Source organism: Penicillium crustosum, assembly GCF_028827405.1.
Source record: "Penicillium crustosum strain IBT 35664 chromosome Unknown utg000003l_segment0_segment0, whole genome shotgun sequence".
Lineage (NCBI taxonomy): Eukaryota > Fungi > Ascomycota > Eurotiomycetes > Eurotiales > Aspergillaceae > Penicillium > Penicillium crustosum.
The window spans coordinates 4,825,642-4,843,172 of record NW_026623124.1 but is presented as its reverse complement, the minus strand read 5'-3'; the positions used below and the strand labels follow the sequence as shown (position 1 = coordinate 4,843,172).

At 48.0% G+C, this 17,531-nt stretch overlaps 10 protein-coding genes across 10 annotated transcripts; 3 read left to right on the top strand and 7 right to left on the bottom strand.

Moving 5' to 3' along the window:
* Positions 1-162: 162 nt before the first annotated feature.
* N7487_008932 (uncharacterized protein) lies at positions 163-1,335 on the bottom strand (the record flags this gene model as incomplete). The annotated part of the gene is made up of 3 exons (XM_056876662.1): positions 163-638; positions 701-820; positions 885-1,335. The coding sequence occupies 3 exons, from the start codon at positions 1,333-1,335 to the stop codon at positions 163-165; spliced, it is 1,047 nt and encodes a 348-aa protein (XP_056728850.1).
* A 200-nt stretch (positions 1,336-1,535) lies between these two features.
* N7487_008931 (uncharacterized protein) lies at positions 1,536-2,713 on the bottom strand (the record flags this gene model as incomplete). The annotated part of the gene is made up of 4 exons (XM_056876661.1): positions 1,536-1,878; positions 1,936-2,026; positions 2,097-2,423; positions 2,494-2,713. 4 exons carry the CDS (start codon positions 2,711-2,713, stop codon positions 1,536-1,538), a joined length of 981 nt encoding a protein of 326 aa, XP_056728849.1.
* Positions 2,714-3,011: 298 nt separating this feature from the next.
* N7487_008930 (MBL fold metallo-hydrolase) lies at positions 3,012-4,109 on the bottom strand (the record flags this gene model as incomplete). The annotated part of the gene is made up of 1 exon (XM_056876660.1): positions 3,012-4,109. The coding sequence occupies one exon, from the start codon at positions 4,107-4,109 to the stop codon at positions 3,012-3,014; it is 1,098 nt and encodes a 365-aa protein (XP_056728848.1).
* A 205-nt stretch (positions 4,110-4,314) lies between these two features.
* Positions 4,315-5,149, bottom strand: N7487_008929 (SDR family NAD(P)-dependent oxidoreductase; the record flags this gene model as incomplete). The annotated part of the gene is made up of 2 exons (XM_056876659.1): positions 4,315-4,510; positions 4,590-5,149. The coding sequence occupies 2 exons, from the start codon at positions 5,147-5,149 to the stop codon at positions 4,315-4,317; spliced, it is 756 nt and encodes a 251-aa protein (XP_056728847.1).
* Positions 5,150-5,573: 424 nt separating this feature from the next.
* N7487_008928 (uncharacterized protein) lies at positions 5,574-6,744 on the top strand (the record flags this gene model as incomplete). The annotated part of the gene is made up of 3 exons (XM_056876658.1): positions 5,574-6,108; positions 6,184-6,386; positions 6,442-6,744. 3 exons carry the CDS (start codon positions 5,574-5,576, stop codon positions 6,742-6,744), a joined length of 1,041 nt encoding a protein of 346 aa, XP_056728846.1.
* A 513-nt stretch (positions 6,745-7,257) lies between these two features.
* N7487_008927 (uncharacterized protein) lies at positions 7,258-9,268 on the bottom strand (the record flags this gene model as incomplete). The annotated part of the gene is made up of 7 exons (XM_056876657.1): positions 7,258-7,465; positions 7,520-7,623; positions 7,695-7,815; positions 7,872-8,305; positions 8,360-8,537; positions 8,606-8,885; positions 8,941-9,268. The coding sequence occupies 7 exons, from the start codon at positions 9,266-9,268 to the stop codon at positions 7,258-7,260; spliced, it is 1,653 nt and encodes a 550-aa protein (XP_056728845.1).
* Positions 9,269-9,586: 318 nt separating this feature from the next.
* N7487_008926 (uncharacterized protein) lies at positions 9,587-10,836 on the top strand (the record flags this gene model as incomplete). The annotated part of the gene is made up of 7 exons (XM_056876656.1): positions 9,587-9,683; positions 9,741-9,789; positions 9,842-9,907; positions 9,964-10,115; positions 10,165-10,444; positions 10,496-10,623; positions 10,682-10,836. The coding sequence occupies 7 exons, from the start codon at positions 9,587-9,589 to the stop codon at positions 10,834-10,836; spliced, it is 927 nt and encodes a 308-aa protein (XP_056728844.1).
* Positions 10,837-11,838: 1,002 nt separating this feature from the next.
* N7487_008925 (SDR family NAD(P)-dependent oxidoreductase) lies at positions 11,839-12,874 on the bottom strand (the record flags this gene model as incomplete). The annotated part of the gene is made up of 5 exons (XM_056876655.1): positions 11,839-12,020; positions 12,077-12,188; positions 12,240-12,321; positions 12,385-12,795; positions 12,849-12,874. The coding sequence occupies 5 exons, from the start codon at positions 12,872-12,874 to the stop codon at positions 11,839-11,841; spliced, it is 813 nt and encodes a 270-aa protein (XP_056728843.1).
* A 409-nt stretch (positions 12,875-13,283) lies between these two features.
* N7487_008924 (flavin-containing monooxygenase) lies at positions 13,284-15,470 on the top strand (the record flags this gene model as incomplete). The annotated part of the gene is made up of 8 exons (XM_056876654.1): positions 13,284-13,567; positions 13,625-13,667; positions 13,722-13,966; positions 14,037-14,290; positions 14,353-14,588; positions 14,639-14,778; positions 14,836-14,945; positions 14,998-15,470. 8 exons carry the CDS (start codon positions 13,284-13,286, stop codon positions 15,468-15,470), a joined length of 1,785 nt encoding a protein of 594 aa, XP_056728842.1.
* A 506-nt stretch (positions 15,471-15,976) lies between these two features.
* Positions 15,977-16,546, bottom strand: N7487_008923 (uncharacterized protein; the record flags this gene model as incomplete). Its single annotated transcript, XM_056876653.1, has 1 exon — positions 15,977-16,546. One exon carries the CDS (start codon positions 16,544-16,546, stop codon positions 15,977-15,979), a length of 570 nt encoding a protein of 189 aa, XP_056728841.1.
* Positions 16,547-17,531: the final 985 nt, after the last annotated feature.

Sequence of the window (17,531 nt, the reverse complement as noted above, 5' to 3'; positions counted from 1 at the left end):
GATTGCCGGTACACAGCACTACATCGTTGACCGAGGGGTACGGAAATGCGCGGAGTTCCAAGGCTGAATGCATCGCCGATTTGGTACTGCACCTACAATGTATTCTACGATATTGTGTCAAACTAGGTGGTTTCGAGACATCACTTCGGAGGAAAAAGACAATCAAGAGGTACATTCATCTATCCACTGCATTATTTGTTTGTCTGTCTTCTCGCGGACTTCTTGACTTAGCCACGCAGACCCCAATGCGTAGATATGCAACTGACCCCATTCCAAAACCAGCTTATGCCGAACCCCTGCCCTGGCACAGAGTTCTGCCCAATGCCGACCATCAAGCATAGCCATTTCCGCTCCGCCTGTTAGGATGAGCTGGGGGTTGAGGGACTGAATTTCTTCGATTGGTCGATGCAATGGATTTACATCTGGATCGGCGCCGTCAATCCCCCCAAGAAAAAGGCGAAACATCTCGGGAACAGACCTATTAGCGGTGTTGATGTAGTCTGTTTCGACCATAGGGCTCCCGCCCGAATTATACAGAGATAAAGTTGTATCAAGCCATGGGGAAATGAGAACGCTGCCAGCTGGCTGGGGAAGGCCCAATTTGGGTAGCTCTAGTGCTGATAGGATGCTCAATGCAGCTGATGGTGGAATAGTGAATCAGTAACCACTTTGCTTCATCAATTGTTGGTCATAAGCCTACCTCCAGCTGAATCTCCCATGAAGATGATCTTATTCGCGGGGACTCCTTCGTCTAGAAGATACTGGTAGCCGTCGAGGAAGGAAGTCCGCTGGGCTGGATGAGCTGCCTCTGTACTCAAGGCTGGATGAATGTTAGTTGACTACATAGAAAATAATGATCAAAAGAACTTGGGGAATGGACATACGATACTCCACGCTTAAAAAGATCAGCTTGATACCTTTTCCGGCCGCTGCGTTGATCCACCGTTCCATGTAGTTAAGATACTGTCTTGCCTCTCCCCGAACATAGCCCCCGCCGTGAGCGTATAGGATAATAATGTATTTGTATTCATCGTCGTTGTCAAGTAAAGTGCATGATCCAGGGATGATGTAACCTTTCCAGTTCGCGCCTTCTACTGGCCGTGCTCGGGAAGCCGGGCAGTTTGATACAGGCAGACGGTGAACGATGTCTGGGAGATGAATGGCAGCTGCTCCGAGGTATGCCCGGGCTAGTCTTGTGCGGAGGGACTGGTAAGTTGGGTAATGAGGAAGCAGAACTCGCTCTGTTATATCAATGAAGCACTGAGCGAAGAAAGAGTAGCAGAACTTGAGGGCTTGGAGCGGGTGCCCTAGGATAACGGCTGTGAAGTGCACCATGATGGGTTGGATTCTTTTATTTTTTTATTTTTTTTGAAAATTTTTGGGAAATGGCAGAGTATGCAGCGTTACGGGATCGATTTTATCAGTTTGATGTATTGCACCGCAGAATATTCGGCCTCGGCTTTCATGCCAACTCTAGAGTTCGGAAAACACGGTTTATCTCATATGACCACCTGGGACTATATTGAACATCTATCCTACAATCTTGACTCCTCCTGTGCTCTCCAGACAACGATGCCATTTGAAAGAACTGTAATTCCATTCTGATTGGTGGCCACAAACCGAGCTTCCTCCCCTTCATCACGCTGACTGGGTCCGATTCGCCAAATATGGATAGTCAGCTTGTCTTCGGGATACACAGGAGCCGAAAAGCGAGCCTGGTATTGCTTCAGTGCAGTATAGTTTCCCGGGAAAAGAATCTGAGAAATTTTGTAGGCGATCGTGTTCCATGTGTAGAGACCGTGTACAATTGGCCGCTCGAATCCAGCTTGGTGAGCTGCTTGTGGATCTATGTGAAGAGGGTTATAGTCCCCATTCAAGCTGTACATAGATGTTAAATATATGTATAATCATGGCCATGAGAGAATCGCTGCTCACCGGTACAGCAGGGCGGCCATCCATGGTATGTCACATCGAGCACTGTGATCGTGTGTACGATCTGGTATATGATGCCGCACTTGCTGGGTAGCTAGAAGTGATATGTGTTAGTTTTCATGCTCTCGGAAGAATATTAATTGAACGATAACGAAAGAGAATACCTTTTGGTCCCCCCCAGTTTCCTTGCCCTTTCGCAACTACACTCCCGATAACAGTTGCATATGAGACGTTGGATAAAGTATCAACCAATCTCGTTGTAGTTTCAATGATTGTACCCAGCTTCCCTTTGTCATATATCCCCGAAAGTTTTTGCTCGAGATGGAACTGATGACCACTGGAACTGGGAGGCAACGGCCGATGAATCAGGATGCATTTCTCGCCATCTACGACACGCGAACGATCGAAGCTCGGAACGCCAGGTAAATCAATGTCGGTGGGTTTCTGAAGGGACATGAAGTCGACGACGTCTTGGTTGGTCCCCTTATGTCCTAAAATAGGGCTGAGTTAATATATGTAGCTCTTCGTGGAAGGATTTCTGGAACGTGATCTACCAAGTACGGTCGCATAGGTTGGGAAAATTTGGAAAGCCGGACTTGACTCCTACATAGCATGAGTCAACGAGGTATAGTCTTGAAGTGAGACCCGACAAGGCACTGACATGCAGTAGTTCAATGTTGTTTGGCGCGACGCCGATACTAAGGTTGAAGAGCAGGGCATCCCGGACACACCAGGAGGCCTCCTTCCGTGGGTAGTCATATTGAGGGACTGGTAAACTCATTGTTGAAAACACAGAAAAGAAAGAGGAATGAAGATGGGGCAACCTTGGAGACAGATTTCATTCAATTGTTTGAAACTTTGGAACTGGACGTTAGAGATCGAAGCTACATGAGACGCCTAGGTATATTATATATACTGACCCCTTTATTTAAACCGACCACCCGACCGAGTAGATTCCCGGATACATAGAAAATCGGCAATTCTCATAAAAATAAAGCAGGCAGGTAGATTGTATTGATTTGGTCGCTTTATGGATGCGAAAGATATTCCTATGCTATTTTGGGGGGGGGGTTCCGCTCTTATTCAATGCTTTCGGTCAATCGCAGTGGTGCCAAAAATTTCCAATGTCCCCTTGCCTTCCATTCTTTGGCCTTCCATTCATTTGCCATCCCGGGAAAGAAATCGATGACATCGGCCAAGGTATCATCATGGGAAAATATAGTAAAAACATTGTCAGTCCCGTCAAGAGGAACCAACTTGTCGAGCGACTGTCGAGCCACCTCAATATCCTCGTCATACGGATTCGGCTCGGGAATTTGGCAAAAGCTAATTGTACTAGCCGCATCACGTTCCTTTGCAAAGACTCTATGGGAACCGAGATACTTTTTGCTGGAGCAAGAACTCTCCGTGTCCTGACTAGCGGGCGCAGGACGGAGAATCCCTGGAAGCGGGCAATAGGCCGAGGGTCGCAACACACTACAATGATGGGCAGTGTCGGCACCGAGAAGGATAAAAGTGTCATCACTGCCAGGGGATGCGCTGGTGGTGCGCACTAATGCGTTGAGATGCCCGGTCGTATGACCAGGTGCGTTGAGAAGATAGAAGCTACCGTCTCCGAAGTAGTCGTATGCCTGATAGCCATGGATATTCAAAGAAGATGATCGGTCTTCAAAGTTGATTTCAATGAGTTCTCGGTCTGCATAGAGGTCTGAGGTTGTTTCAGTTGCTGCCGGGTCGATTGGCCAGCCAGGGAGATATTTGGCCTTGTATCCGGGGCCCGTCATAATCCGCGTTGAGCTGGGAAAGCGTGTGGTATCCCCGACGTGGTCCCAGTGATGGTGACTGAATATGACCGTGTCTATCATATCGGGGGATATATTGTGCTCTGCGAGTATATCGGCCACGTCCTTGGTACAGTGGATGTCGTAGGGCGCGGCAAGAATTTCCTTGAGAAGGTGCGGGCTCAAATGTGTACGCCAGTTCTTGCGTAGCCCGAGATCGAATAGCACATGGCTACCAGAGGGCGGATGATGAATGAGGAAAGAAAAGCTGGGTATCTTAAGAATCTCGTAGCCAGGATAGACGGGGTCGACGACAATATTTCCCTTGATATTGGTCAGGTATGTAGTTGTGTCGATGACCGAAACTTCCACTGTAGAGCCAGGAGGGAATTGCATGTTACGATGTTGAGTACCCATGATTTTTCAGATCATAAAATGTAATTTAATTTTCTTGCTCGGTCTAGGCTGTTGCATTCTGGCTCTTATACCCCACCGACAACCCCCCCTCTCTTCCACGTTGGCATGTTCGGCTTTGAATCACATCTCCGAGTAAATCGTAATTAATGTATGTGCGCCAGTAGGTCGCAAGGCCGCGCTACACTCATGCCAGTAAACCACCATCGACAGTGTGAACTGTCCCCGTGACGTAGCTTGCTTCATTGCTAAGGAGATAGGCGACCGCCCGCGCTACTTCCTCCGGCTTTCCTTCACGCTGTAACGGACAAGTCCAAAATCGCTGATCCGTATTACCTTCCTCAGCCAAGACGCTCTTCAGCATTGGGGTGCTAATCGCGCCTCTGCATCATCGTGTCATGATATTAGCAGGGAAACAAGAAAGAAAAAGACAAAAAGCAATACTCAAGCTGGGAGACCCACGGGGCAACAGCGTTGACGCGAATTCCTCTATGACCGACCTCCGCCGCGACCGATCGTGTAAGCCCAACAACGCCATGCTTGCTTGCCGAGTAGGCGCAGAGGTTCGGCCGGCCGGCCAGTCCGGTCGTGCTGGCAGCATTGACTATCGAAGCGCCCTCCCTCATGACCTTTATTTGGGCCCGAATGCAGTTCATGGTTCCTGTAAGGTTCACGGCGAGAATGTGGTTCCACCCCTCGTCTGAGGTGTCTTCGAGAGCTGCGGTACTCCGGTTCATCCCCGCCACGCCCGCCATGTTTGCCGCTCCGTGCAGTGTGCCAAAGTGCGATATGATCGAGGACACCCAGTGGTTGACTTGCTGCGACTCTTTGATGTCCACCACAGTCCCCACTGCGTCGATATCCTTTTGTCGCAAATCATCTATCAGTCGGGTTAATAGGTCTTCCTGGGTATCTGCTAGGGCTAGTTTTGCGCCCCGAGCCCCTGCCAAATGTGCCAAGGCACGTCCCATTCCGGATGCACCACCGGTGATGCTGATGACTTTTCCTTTCAAAGACGCCATGGGAATTTGAGCAAACTGTAGAGCGAACTATAACGCGCGGCTGATACAAATAAGATAGATCTCGCGTCGAATATTGAGAACCAAGACTGCCTGGACGTCCTATATGCGTGGTTATATATCACTTCAAGAACGGGTCTCGGTCTTCCTGGCATTACGGGCGCCGAGCTGGAGCTTAATTTTTACTCCGCCGAACCCCCCGCATTGTATTCCCCCAGGAAGGCCGGCTTGGCACATCCTGATGGAGGTCGGGTGGGCCTGGACCCCTCCCCCTCCCCCGGCCTTCTAGCAAGGGCGGAAATCGAGTGCCGCTGAAACCGTAATCTGCCTTTTAAGTAGGAATACATAACGCGCCTGCTCCGCTACACTAGAGAGGTAATTGTCCACTCTATCATCCTCAAAGGAACCCTGAAATCTGATTCGAAAGATGGCGGCGACCAAGGTTATTCTTACCGGTGTTAATGGATACATTGGGAGTCATATCCTGGAGGTGCTCCTGGCTCATGGCCTATCCGTCCGAGGCATAGTGCGTTCAGAGCAGACGGCAGACCGGGTAAGAGGTGATTTTCCCAACGCGGGGGATCGCTTAGACTTCACCATTGTTCCCGACATCACGAAACCTGGAGCATATGACGAGGCACTACAATCAGACCCATCAATCCGCTACATCATCCACACCGCTAGTCCTCTGAACTACTCGAGTGGGAAATCGGTGGCGGACTTCGTCCAGCCAGCCGTGCAAGGTACGCGGGAGATGCTCAACGCGACAGCTCGGCATGGAAAAAATATCCAGCGGGTTGTCATCACCGGCAGCTTCTCTGCAATTGGGAACCCGAAGGATATGCAGGGCAATGGGAAAGTGTACACCTCACGCGACTGGAATCCAGTCACGGCGGAAGAGGTCAATGCGGAAAACCCCCGGTTGGCATACTGGTTTAGCAAAACGCTTGCCGAAAGAGCAGGTGAGCATTGAACGACTTCATTTCTCGTCTATCGCTATAGTATGAACTGAGATAAGGATGCTGATACGAATACAGCATGGGATTTTATGAAAACGGCCTCTAGAGGCTTCGATTTGGTCTTTCTCAATCCTCCAATGGTTCATGGACCCCTGCGCCATTCTGTTGAATCGATCGATGATTTGAACGTGACCACTGCTAACATCTGGAATGGCTTTCTCAACGGAACAGCAGAAATCCCTCTCCCTGCAGAGTGGGTGCATGCCGATATTGATGTCCGGGTAGGCCTAACCTTTTCATACGCGCAATGATTGCGAAACTGATTTCGGTTCCCAGGATCTTGCCAAGGCACATTATAAAGCTATGTTCGCAGAATCGGCATCGAATAAACGCTATCTGGTGACGCGGGGACGTATCTGCAACCAAGAGATTTCGGATCTTCTCTACGAGGCTCTTCCGGAAGCCAGACATAGGATCCCACGTGGGCAGCCTGGAACTAGTTCCCTCCCTAAGAATGCGTTTGATGTCGACGGATCAGAAGCTGTTAAGGATCTGGGGTTGAAGTTCCGCCCCGCTAAGGATACGTTTCGAGACCTGGGTAGGCAGTTGTTAGATATTGAAGCGAGGTCTATTTCTTAAACAAAGGATTTCCGAGTTTCGATTGTGGTCTTTTCAACTCTTGAATACAATGAATCCAATTGTTTGATATCGTCTCTCGCTCTTGCTTATATCTTGACGGTTACAGATATGTAGAAATTTGGCAGCCGCTCCACACTTGGGGGCTGGGGAGGATAATAACGACCCGCTGGAGCGCGCTACTACTCCTAATCTCCAACCGGAGACAAGACAAAACATCTAGATACCAAAAAAAAAAAAAAAAAAGAATAAAAACGGGAAATTCAATTCAAGTACCATCCCTGGCAGGAGATTTTCTCGATATCAGAGTAGGAAGAGGAGCAGACCACGTCGGACCCAAAACCACTACTCTGGCGCGGAAATCTTTATCTACAACCCGACAGAGAGCTGTATCGCCCATGATCTCGTGGAATGAATCTCAGGCATAGGCTGAGACTTGATTGAAGCTTATATAAGACTAAGATTAATAACATTATCTCCAATGTGAGCTTGAGATGGTTTCAAAGTGCTTCACTCTCAAAGCTTCGCTTTGAGCCCCGAGTCTCTCAATGCCCGACGGATGATTTTACCACTGGCTGTGCGCGGTATAGAATCCACGAATTGTACACCGGCTGTCAACCATTTGTGTGGGGCGAAGCGAGATTCAATCAATTGCTGAAGCTCTCGGGCCGTCACAGTCCCGGATTTTCGAACCACAAACCCTAAGGGATACTCGCCATCAGGCCTAGGAATCGAGTAAGCATTGACAGTACAAAATATGTTGCAGAGAAATTTGTACCTTTTGATCCCAACGACCGCTGCGTCACTGACATTTGGGTGCTCCAGTAAGGTCAGCTCGAGCTCGGCAGGTGACACTTGCATGCCTTTAACTTTAATAAGGTCCTGTCGGCAGTGTGTTAGAGAATAAATGTTTCTTTTATGTCGCTTTCCATGGTTTATTGAGCGTGACATACCTTCAGCCTATCTACTAGATAAAAATGGCCCTTTTCAGTGGCATAGCCTATGTCACCAGTGCGAAGCCATCGGACACCCTTGGCGTCAACGTGGATGCTCTCTCGTGTCTGTTCCGGCCGCCTATAGTAACCTTTCATTATATTTGGACCTGACACTAAGATCTCGCCGACAGTTACCCCGGGGGTGCACCGTCGGTAAAATCCTCGCCAGGGACTGGTCGCACCTGGGCTGTACAGTTTGCATTCAACCAGCCCACTGAGCGGCCATCATCCTTATCATCAGGCGCAAACTGGGTCAGAGAACAGGTGGTTTCCGTCATCCCCAGTCCCTGCTTTATGGTGACACCGTTGCGAAGATAAAGCCGGGCCACTACCTGGGCTAAATCTGGGTTCAACGGAGCTGATCCACAGACGATGCTTTCGACAGACTTCAAATTGTACATCGCCGGATGAGGGTGACGGGCCATCATATTCGCAATGACCGGGACAAGAGTGAGGAATGTGATCCGGTAAAGGTCGGCATATAGCAGGAGTTTCGACAGATTATATTTCCTCATAATGTAAACTTTGGCTCCGAGACGTGCAGCGTTCATGCAGTAATACGTTTGACCCTGTGATCATTAGATTACTTCAGAAGATTTTGGCACGGATTGCCATATACTCACGTAGGCATGGTACATAGGAAGCGGAGCGAGCCATCGCTCACCAATGATATCCAAGCGGGCCCTCCTGGCGCGCGCTGCCTCCGTGTCATCCACCATGGAACGTTTCGCAACCAATTGAATCGAATTGGCCACGGCATTATAGTGCGATATTTCCACACCCTTTGGGGTTCCGGTTGTTCTATAAGCGTGAAACGCCATTAATTCACTCGATACAAATGCTCAAATTGAAGACGTGACTGTGCTTACCCACTAGAGTAGTTTAAGATGGCGGTGGTAGATTGTGCCTCTTCCAGTGACTCAATCCGATGCCAGCGCCAGGTGGCAACTTCATCTGGAGAACACCATAAATCTGTCCACGGGCGCAATGGCGCGGTCTTGCTTTCTGCTACTTCACCTGGATCCACGAAAGCAAACACGCGTTCGATAGGCAAGCCTGCTCGCCGAGCAGCAGCTAGTGCTATTGTAGTAGCCGAGGGATGGGCCAGCAATATCCTTGATTCGGAGTCTCGCAGTTGGTATTCAAGCTCTGCAGAGTGAAATAAGCGAATGAAAAGATTGTGAGGGCCAGCAGAAAATTTTACCCGTCTCGGAGGCACCAGGGTTGACCGAGGTGAATACACAGCGAGCAGCAACTACACCCCAAAAAAGTACCGGAAAGTAGAGCGCATTCCCAGAAAAGAGCATTACTTTGTCGTCCGGCTGAAGACCATGATTGATTAGACCCTTGCTAATTCGTTTCACATAGAGTTCGGCTTCACTCAAACTGTAGCATCGTGATGGCGAATCCGCATCGAAATATTGCGGGTTTTGGCGAGATTCAGGTGTCCCGGATGAGAAAACGAACGAGGCAATATCAACAGCCGGGATGTCCACGGTGGACTGGCAGGTGATAATTTGGGGGGTCGCCATAACGCTTGGATGGCTTAGCGAAATTGGTCGCCTGCAAGAACCAGTCTCTTTATTCAAACCTTTATCATCTCCGAATTTATGAAATGTCGTCGCGCGGAGAATAAACATAAACTCACCCCTCTCGTGGCCGGTCCCGTAGCCCAGCCATAATAGACCGAACAACGCCGCTACGCCGAAAACCGATCCAAGGGAAGCGGACATGATTGATGACGATTAGTCAATGGAAAGGGATGAACATATTAAATTGCTCATATCCGTTTCATCACTCCTACACTTTCCGAGAATTCTCAAGTTGCCTCGAATCTACCAACTAAGAACATGGAAAAATATCCGGCATATAAGAAAGGGGTGGTGGATTGTACCATACCCCCGGACCTGAGCCATGTGGCAGGCAAGAGCATTGTTATTACAGGAGGTACGAAAATGCGATTGTCGAAACCAATCCATGATCTTATACTGAGGAATGGCTTAGGTGCTAGTGGTATGGGCGAGCAGGCTACTAGGGCGTTCGCTAGAGCAGGGTATGCTTACTCCAATAATCCCGCAAGGAATCAGAGCCCTGAAATATCGCAGAGCATTTGTCACCTTCGGCGACGTGAATGAAGCTGCAGGTAGAAAGATTGAAGCCCAGCTTGGTCCGTAAGTTTTTATTTTTCCTACCCCAGTCTGACAACATGCTTATTCTGGTGGGATAGGAACGCTCAATTTTTTCCATGTGATGTGACCGATTTTGAGTCCCAGCGAGAGATGTTCCGTCAAGCAAAGGCCAATTCGCCCAGCAAAACAGTGGACGTTGCTATTGCAAATGCTGGTATTACTGGTGCTGACCCGATATTTTATGGTGAAGGTATATCCTGGAGCACCCACTGGATTTGGAATTATCTAACTAGAGTCAGATATTGGGGATGAGCCACAGGCACCAAATCTCAATATCCTCAACGTCAACGTGAACGGGGTCATCAATACATGCAAGCTTGCTCGGTATTACTTCAAGCAACACGAACTTATTCCGGGCAGAGACCGGTGCTTCATTGTCTTGTCTAGCGCCGCGGGCTACGGGGACGTCCCAGGAGGGCCTATCTATATGATGTCCAAATTTGCGGCACGCGCTTTGATGCGATGTCTTCGCCGCACCACATTCCTTGACGGAATCCGTGCATGTGCTTTGTCTCCTTGGTAGTGTTACTGATCTCACTTATTGTGTAACGAAAATTCTAATGTCGATAGGTATGTTGAAACCAATCTCATGAGCCCAAGTGTCTATCAGCACGCAAAGTCGAAGGGTGTGAAATTTGCAGACGCCGCCGACGCAGCCGGTGCGATGTTGAAAATTGTGTCCGATGGCTCAATCAATGGTATGCTCTCCCTTTCAGGTTGTCGCTGTTGTGAAATTTCAATTGCTGAAAGAACTAGGACGGTGTTTTACAATCGTCAACCGCGAGGAAGCTCCTTTCGGATACTACGACATGGATGTCGATGACTATCCGGATGGATCCAGGGCCGATGATCAGCAGAATATTCTGCTAGCAACTTCCCAACGGATTCAGGTACCACCTGCCAATCAATAGTTAGCCAGTTGCTAAGTAGATAATCACATTACCAAGGCTTTTTTTTACTTTCCAATTTGACATGCATCCTGGAAGTCGAGTATTACGTCCATGTTCTTCATAATTCAACGGAATATGCTACAAAATATGCAAACGTAAAAAATGTAGAATAGAACAAACTTTTCCATATCACTCTCTATTAGCATGAGATGCTCGCTGGCTACCCGATGAGATCATATGCTTGGCCTCTTTCTTTTTCACCGGCAAATCGCCTCGGCTCTTCGTTTGCTCTGCCAGCGGAACCAGGGAGATTTGATTCCCTGGAGAGAGGTCCATAAATTACCGTTTCCTACGGCTAGGGTTGAGATGAGCTACATATGGTGTGCTTGCACCACTAGCGACGCTTCTCCATCTCTTAGTCGTATAATCTATATTGCCTCCAGATGGAGATATTCTCCCTCTATCACCTTTTGGGCTGTCTGTCCTATTGCTTGCTTCTTCATCTTCTTCATTTTCATCTATCTATATCTTACCCAGAATGTTCCAGATACCTGATATCAGTGCTTCTCGCTTCGTGTAATTCTCTTTGCTTCCTGTGCGTAGCCGCTTCTTCCCTATGCAATCCGCTATAATTATTATAATTTTTACCAGATCCTCTGTTTCATGTCTCACGATCTGCTCGCCCATGTGGCTCTCGAATTAAAATGCTATAATTTTTATCAGGGGAAAACACGACATTGAGTGAGAGCAGATAGCCACAGCTCCTTGAAGGCATTCAACCGGTAATTCAGAGAGCAAACAGTAACCAACGTAGGCCTGGAAACATCTGCGAAACCAACTGCATGAAGAATCTCTCCATCACTAGAATACTCATCACCTATGACTAGTCACACCTTGTTCTCTCAAATATATTTTACGTTATATTCCACTCCAAGGTCTAAGGCGCAGTTTGGCTAGTCTGTTGGAGAGGAGAACGAACTTCGTCTCGAATGAGAAAAGGCTTCATTCTTCATGGTTTGCTCCCTATGCGCTATACTGTTTCCCACCATCCACCACGAGAGATACGCCATTGATCAAACTAGCCTTTTCACTTGCGAGAAAAACGATGGCTTCTGCAACCTCTTCCGGATGACCCCAGCGGCGAATTGGAATGCTCGCGACGATTTCCTCATAATTTGCTCCTCGTCGAATGGACTCTTCCACCACTATTTACTTCAGCTTCTGCATGAATCAGATAAGTCCTCATGAAAGTTGTACATACTGGGAGTTTTCACAAAGCCTGGTAAGACGCTGTTGACTCGAATCCCTTCTTCGGCGTATGCCAATGCATCCGTTCTGGTCATTCCGATGACTCCAGCTTTTGTCGCAGAATACTTTACCAGTATCAGCTTGTCACTCTGTTTCTAAATTATGGTTAAACTTACAGCACCAGTCGTAGGATGAGAGAGGATTCCGAACAGGGAAGAAATGTTGACAATTCCCCCTCGTTGCGACGGTGAGCCGGTCCTGTAAACACGGCACAAAATTCAATCTTTCATCAAGTACTTTTTTCCACGGAGTAGATCATACCTGGTCTTCAGATCTGTGTTCTGCTTCATCATCTGCCGCAACTCCGCCCGCTCACATAACCAGGTCCCGCGCAGATTGACCGAAACTACCTGATCCCAAGACGCAGTGGGAAGCTCGTGAGTTCTCACTCTTGGCTTACTAGTCAATCCAGCATTATTCACGGCATAATGAATGGCACCAAACTCCTTCACCCCGGCTTCGATGAAAGCATCTACCTGGACTTCCGATGCTATATCCACGGCACAGATTAGTGTTCTCACTGTGGAGTCTCGCGCTTGAAGTTCCTCTGCAACTTTCTGAAGGCCTTCGTAATCTATATCTCCTAGGACTAATTTTTTGCATCCTTCTTGAACGAAGGTATGGGCGGTTGCACGGCCGATACCGGATGCCGCCCCCGTGATGATAGCGACGCTAGGAGTCGATTAGAAGGACGTCAAAACGGAGATCTATGGATAGATATATACCCCTGCATATATGTATTGGAAGGCATTGTGACCTTAGACGTTTGGGATGAGATTCTGACTGCCTCTGGTTGCATTGGGAGTTGCGGAACGCGACGATGCAAAGGATAAGGAAATTGGCAGGTGAATGGTCTAAGTCGGTGGAAAGCTCAACTCCTACGTTCAGTACAAGCATCACTAGATGTCGTGACCCTGCTAGATCCGGCCAAAAGCTGGATCTCCAAACAGTATACTCGCCGAAGACCGAGGCCGAACCCCACATCCCTCGGCGTTGTCGGGTTACGGCCAACCCGAAGTAAAGGCCGCGCGGTTACGACTGACAAAGTAGCGGACATAGCATGCAAAGAATAACACAAATACAATGGATATTACTTATCTTTCACTCATCTTGTCACTAACCCGATCGCATTGTCAATTCTCAACGGATCAGATTCTATCATGGCCCCAGCTCTCACCGAACCAAACCTCAATGGCTCCTCAACCAAGGACCTTCCGAATTTCGAAATCCTGCCGGATTTATACGGCTGGCCAAGGGAGAACGCAAATGGATACAGAATCAAAGAGCAACTTTGCGGCGCAGAGCGCCCGCTACGGGTCATCTCCCTTGGCGCTGGCGTGTCTGGTCTCAATCTAGCCAAAATCCTTCCGGAGAAAGTGAAAAATGTCAGTCTTGCCATTTACGAGAAGAACCCGGAGGTCGGAGGAACGTGGTTTGAGAACAGGTTAGTCAAACGGCTCTGCTCTTGTGCAGTTGGGCAAATCATATTTACATGTCATAGATATCCTGGTGTAGCTTGTGACATTCCGTCCCACAATTATCAGGTACTGTCCGGTGAGCGATTCGGATGGTTTTCATGCGACTAATTTTGTACGTAGTTTACATGGGCGAAGAATCCTCACTGGAAACGCTTTTACTCCTACGGAGATGAAATTCTGCAGTATTTTAAAGACGTTGCGGATCGATTTGACCTTCGGAAATATTTCGTCTTCAACCACCAAGTCACCCGAGCTGAATGGAATGACGACATGGGCTTATGGGAAGTGGAAGTTCTCAACTTGACCAATGGAGCAACTTTTATTGATCGCGGCGAGATATTTATCAATAATGGGGGCCTTCTGAAGTATAATTTGACAACCCCAGAGTCCTTTCCACGTCCTCCCAAAATGGGCTTAGACTAACCAACCTAACAGCAACTGGAGATGGCCCGAAATCGAAGGCCTCGAAGACTTTGAAGGCATTAAATGCCATACTGCCAGTTGGGATGACTCGATTGACTACAAAGGCAAACGCGTGGCAGTAGTTGGAACCGGCAGTAGCGGTGTCCAGGTGATCCCCTGCATCGCTCCAGATGTCGCCCAGCTGTATACTTGGATTAGATCCCCAACCTGGATTACGGCAGGATTTGCGCAAAAGTATGCTGGTCCCGGGGGTACTAACTTTGAATGTAAGTGATCTGGCTTTGAAAGAGCATTGTGCACGTCGTAACCCTTGCTGATGGCTATACAGACTCAGAAGAGCAGAAAAGTCACTGGGAAGAGAACCCGCTTGAGTATCAGGACTACTGCAAAGGAATTGAGAATGAACTCAACCAGCGTTACAAATTTATTCTGAACGGCACACCGGCAGCTGAAGAAGCGAAGAAATTCTCGGTTCAGCAAATGAAGGACAAGCTCGGAAAGAACGTCGATGTTGCCGCGAAAGTTATACCCACTGAATTCGGAGTGGGATGTCGTCGACCAACTGTATGCATTCCACTACCGTTTTATTTTATCTCTACTAATCATATGATTAGCCAGGAAACGGATTTTTGGAGTCTCTGAGTCTGCCTAATGTCCGTACATTCACCAACGTCCCGCAAAGGATTACACGCAATGGATTTATTGATGATGAAGGCAACGATCACGAGATAGACATACTGATCTGCGCTACTGGGTAAGATACAGTGGATCTTCATAAAATATATCGTGTTTGCGGCTAAGAGTTCCTCAGTTTTGATACCTCGTGGGTGCCTCGCTTCCCTGTCATCGCGCAGGGCAAGAATGTCCAAAGCATGCATCGCGAGAAATTACTCTCGTATCTGTCCGTGGCAGTTCCAGACAGTGAGTACAACTGATATCTTTGCGCAAAAAATGTTCGCGCTGACATTAACAGTCCCCAACTACTTCACCATCTGTGGCCCTTATGGGCCCTTTGGTCACGGCTCCTATATTGCCATGTCTGAGCTCCTGGTTCGAAACATCACTGTGGTTGCTAGCAAGATGCAAAAGCAAAACATTAAATCTCTGACGCCCCGACGTGACGTCTGCGAGAAGTTTGCCGAACATGCTGACCTTTATGTTCAACGCACTGCCTGGTCCGGGCCTTGCTCAAGCTGGTTCAAGAATGGTCAAAAAGATGGCCGTCTGACCATGTGGCCTGGGTCTCGCCTGGTCTACTTTGAGGTTATGAACGAGCCGAGATTTGAAGACTATGAGATTGAGTATTGGAGTGGTAATCCATTTGGCTTTTTAGGCAATGGGTTTGCGACAATTGAGTTCAATGGGGGGGATTTGTCTCATTATCTGGGAACGAGGGAAAATCCTGGAAGTCTTCTTCCTCAGCTGAAGAAGAGTGAGCAAACCTGAAAACGAGGTTTCTCCAGCGCGGATCTAGCAGGGTTGTGTAGAGATACTCATTGTTTTGTATAGTGGAAGAAGGAGAATGCAGAATACTTGCCATCTTGTTCACATGTCCTCGGGGAATGAAAGCATCGGTTCTCAAGTAACGCACAAGCTATTTTGAGCATCTTTCGTACCTGAGCATTAACAAAAAAAAGAGAATAACAAACTAAGTAGCCTTGCCTGGATTTTCAGGTTGAGAAGGTTGCTGCCGACGATTTTCTTATTCAATACAAGGACTTCTATATACTAATGAAACCACTGATCTATTATAGATTGAATCATGGAGTCACAATACTATGGATATGTGAAAAATACCAAAATGATCTAATGATGGTATTGAGCTCATATAATCTTCGTAGATATCATGTGTGTAAAACAATGGACCGAAAGAAGCCTGTTCAGGAGGCAATGTGTGTATTCAAAGATTTGTAGTGGAGATTATTCTATATGACAGTATAAAACCGGCCGCATTAGAAAGTAGTAAATTCATTCCACTCAGGTTCAGTGTCCGACAAGCCAGTGGAGATCATGTACGCCTCAATGGCCCGAGGATCCAATGCACAATCCTCTTCAATATCTGGTAAATCCGTTTTTGTTGAACCATCGCCGCCGCTCACACGTTCCAGGTAGTTCTTTTCGCAAGGAGTCACTCGTAGAGTATCGAGGATATTAGGAGTCAGGGACGACTCCTCGCTGGCGTGCGGTATGTTTGATGGCTGAGGCGGGCTTTTGTCTTCGTTGAAAATAATTTGAACGGTGGGATCGGATCCTCGACATCCTTGAATTTCCGAGAGCAGCCATTGTAGATCCGCTCCGCGGAGAGAAATGACTATCGCATTGCCGGTTCGCCTAACTGACGAACGGAAATGTGTTGAAATGGTCGGTGCCTTCTTTGAATTTTCCACCATGCCATTTTCTGGGCTCCTAGTAGATCTCGTTTGCTTTACTTTTTGCCAGGCCATCGTGGCGTCTGGGTACGAATCGCCCGGATCCTCTCGGTTGTAGATAACCATTTCATGAATTCTAGACGAAATGCACATCCTGATAAGAACCGGGGGAGATCTCGTTCGTCACTTTGATTGCCGATTTTTATCCAACGAAAGGGTATCAATCACGCGGGGAATAGTCCCTCTCTAAATCATTTGCCGTGCTTTCCCGATATCTCGGCTAACGACGATGATAAAGCCGAGTGGGATTCGGCTTTCTCATTCTCACATTGGTCAAATGCTTGCTTTAATTGGTGGCAGGTCATCTCACTATTCGATTCCACAGTGTTAGCTCCCTCCTTTCGACACTAATGGGGCTCGTACAAACTCTAATATCAACAACCGATTTCCCCAAGCGGATTATCACTTCTGAATAACCCGGCCTGTGCTCAGTATATCCGTAAATCGGTTGATCAGCTTCGTGCCTATCATTAGCCCAACTTGGAGGCTGGCAAGCGGGTTGACCTACTTCTCCACACAGCACCGCGTGCAGCACGCCAATCTTCAGGCCCCTCGTGAAGCTACGGTGGGCTGGAAGGTCGTTTCTGATCAGGTACAGACAGGAATTTAGTTCTCTCCGCGTAATTGGTTACAATGAGCTATCGGAGAGATGAGATATGGGATAAGGCCTGCAATGAGAGCCTTCATCGTGCACCCCTTGTTAACAACTTAACATGCTGATCGTTGGACGTACGTCAATATACTATCTACCAATAGTTCAGGGCCCTGCATGTGAACTATGACCCTGTCTGGGATAATTCAGAAAAGAAAAGATTTGGGCTCAGCCTATAGATCAGACAAGCAGGCAAACAGAGCCTGGTCAATGATATGGAGTATAAGCCCTGCCTCAAAGGAAATTCTTCCAGGTTAGCTGTCGGGACTTATCCTCATGTTAGAATAAACCAGATTTGACTCACTGCTAACGATAGTTAGATAACATTCCTTGTTTGGTGTACGCATTCTTGCGCTGGGCTGCGGTTCCGGTATTTTGACCGCCGAGGGCCGGTGTGTGGGATCTAGGGGTGCTGTCCCAACTAGA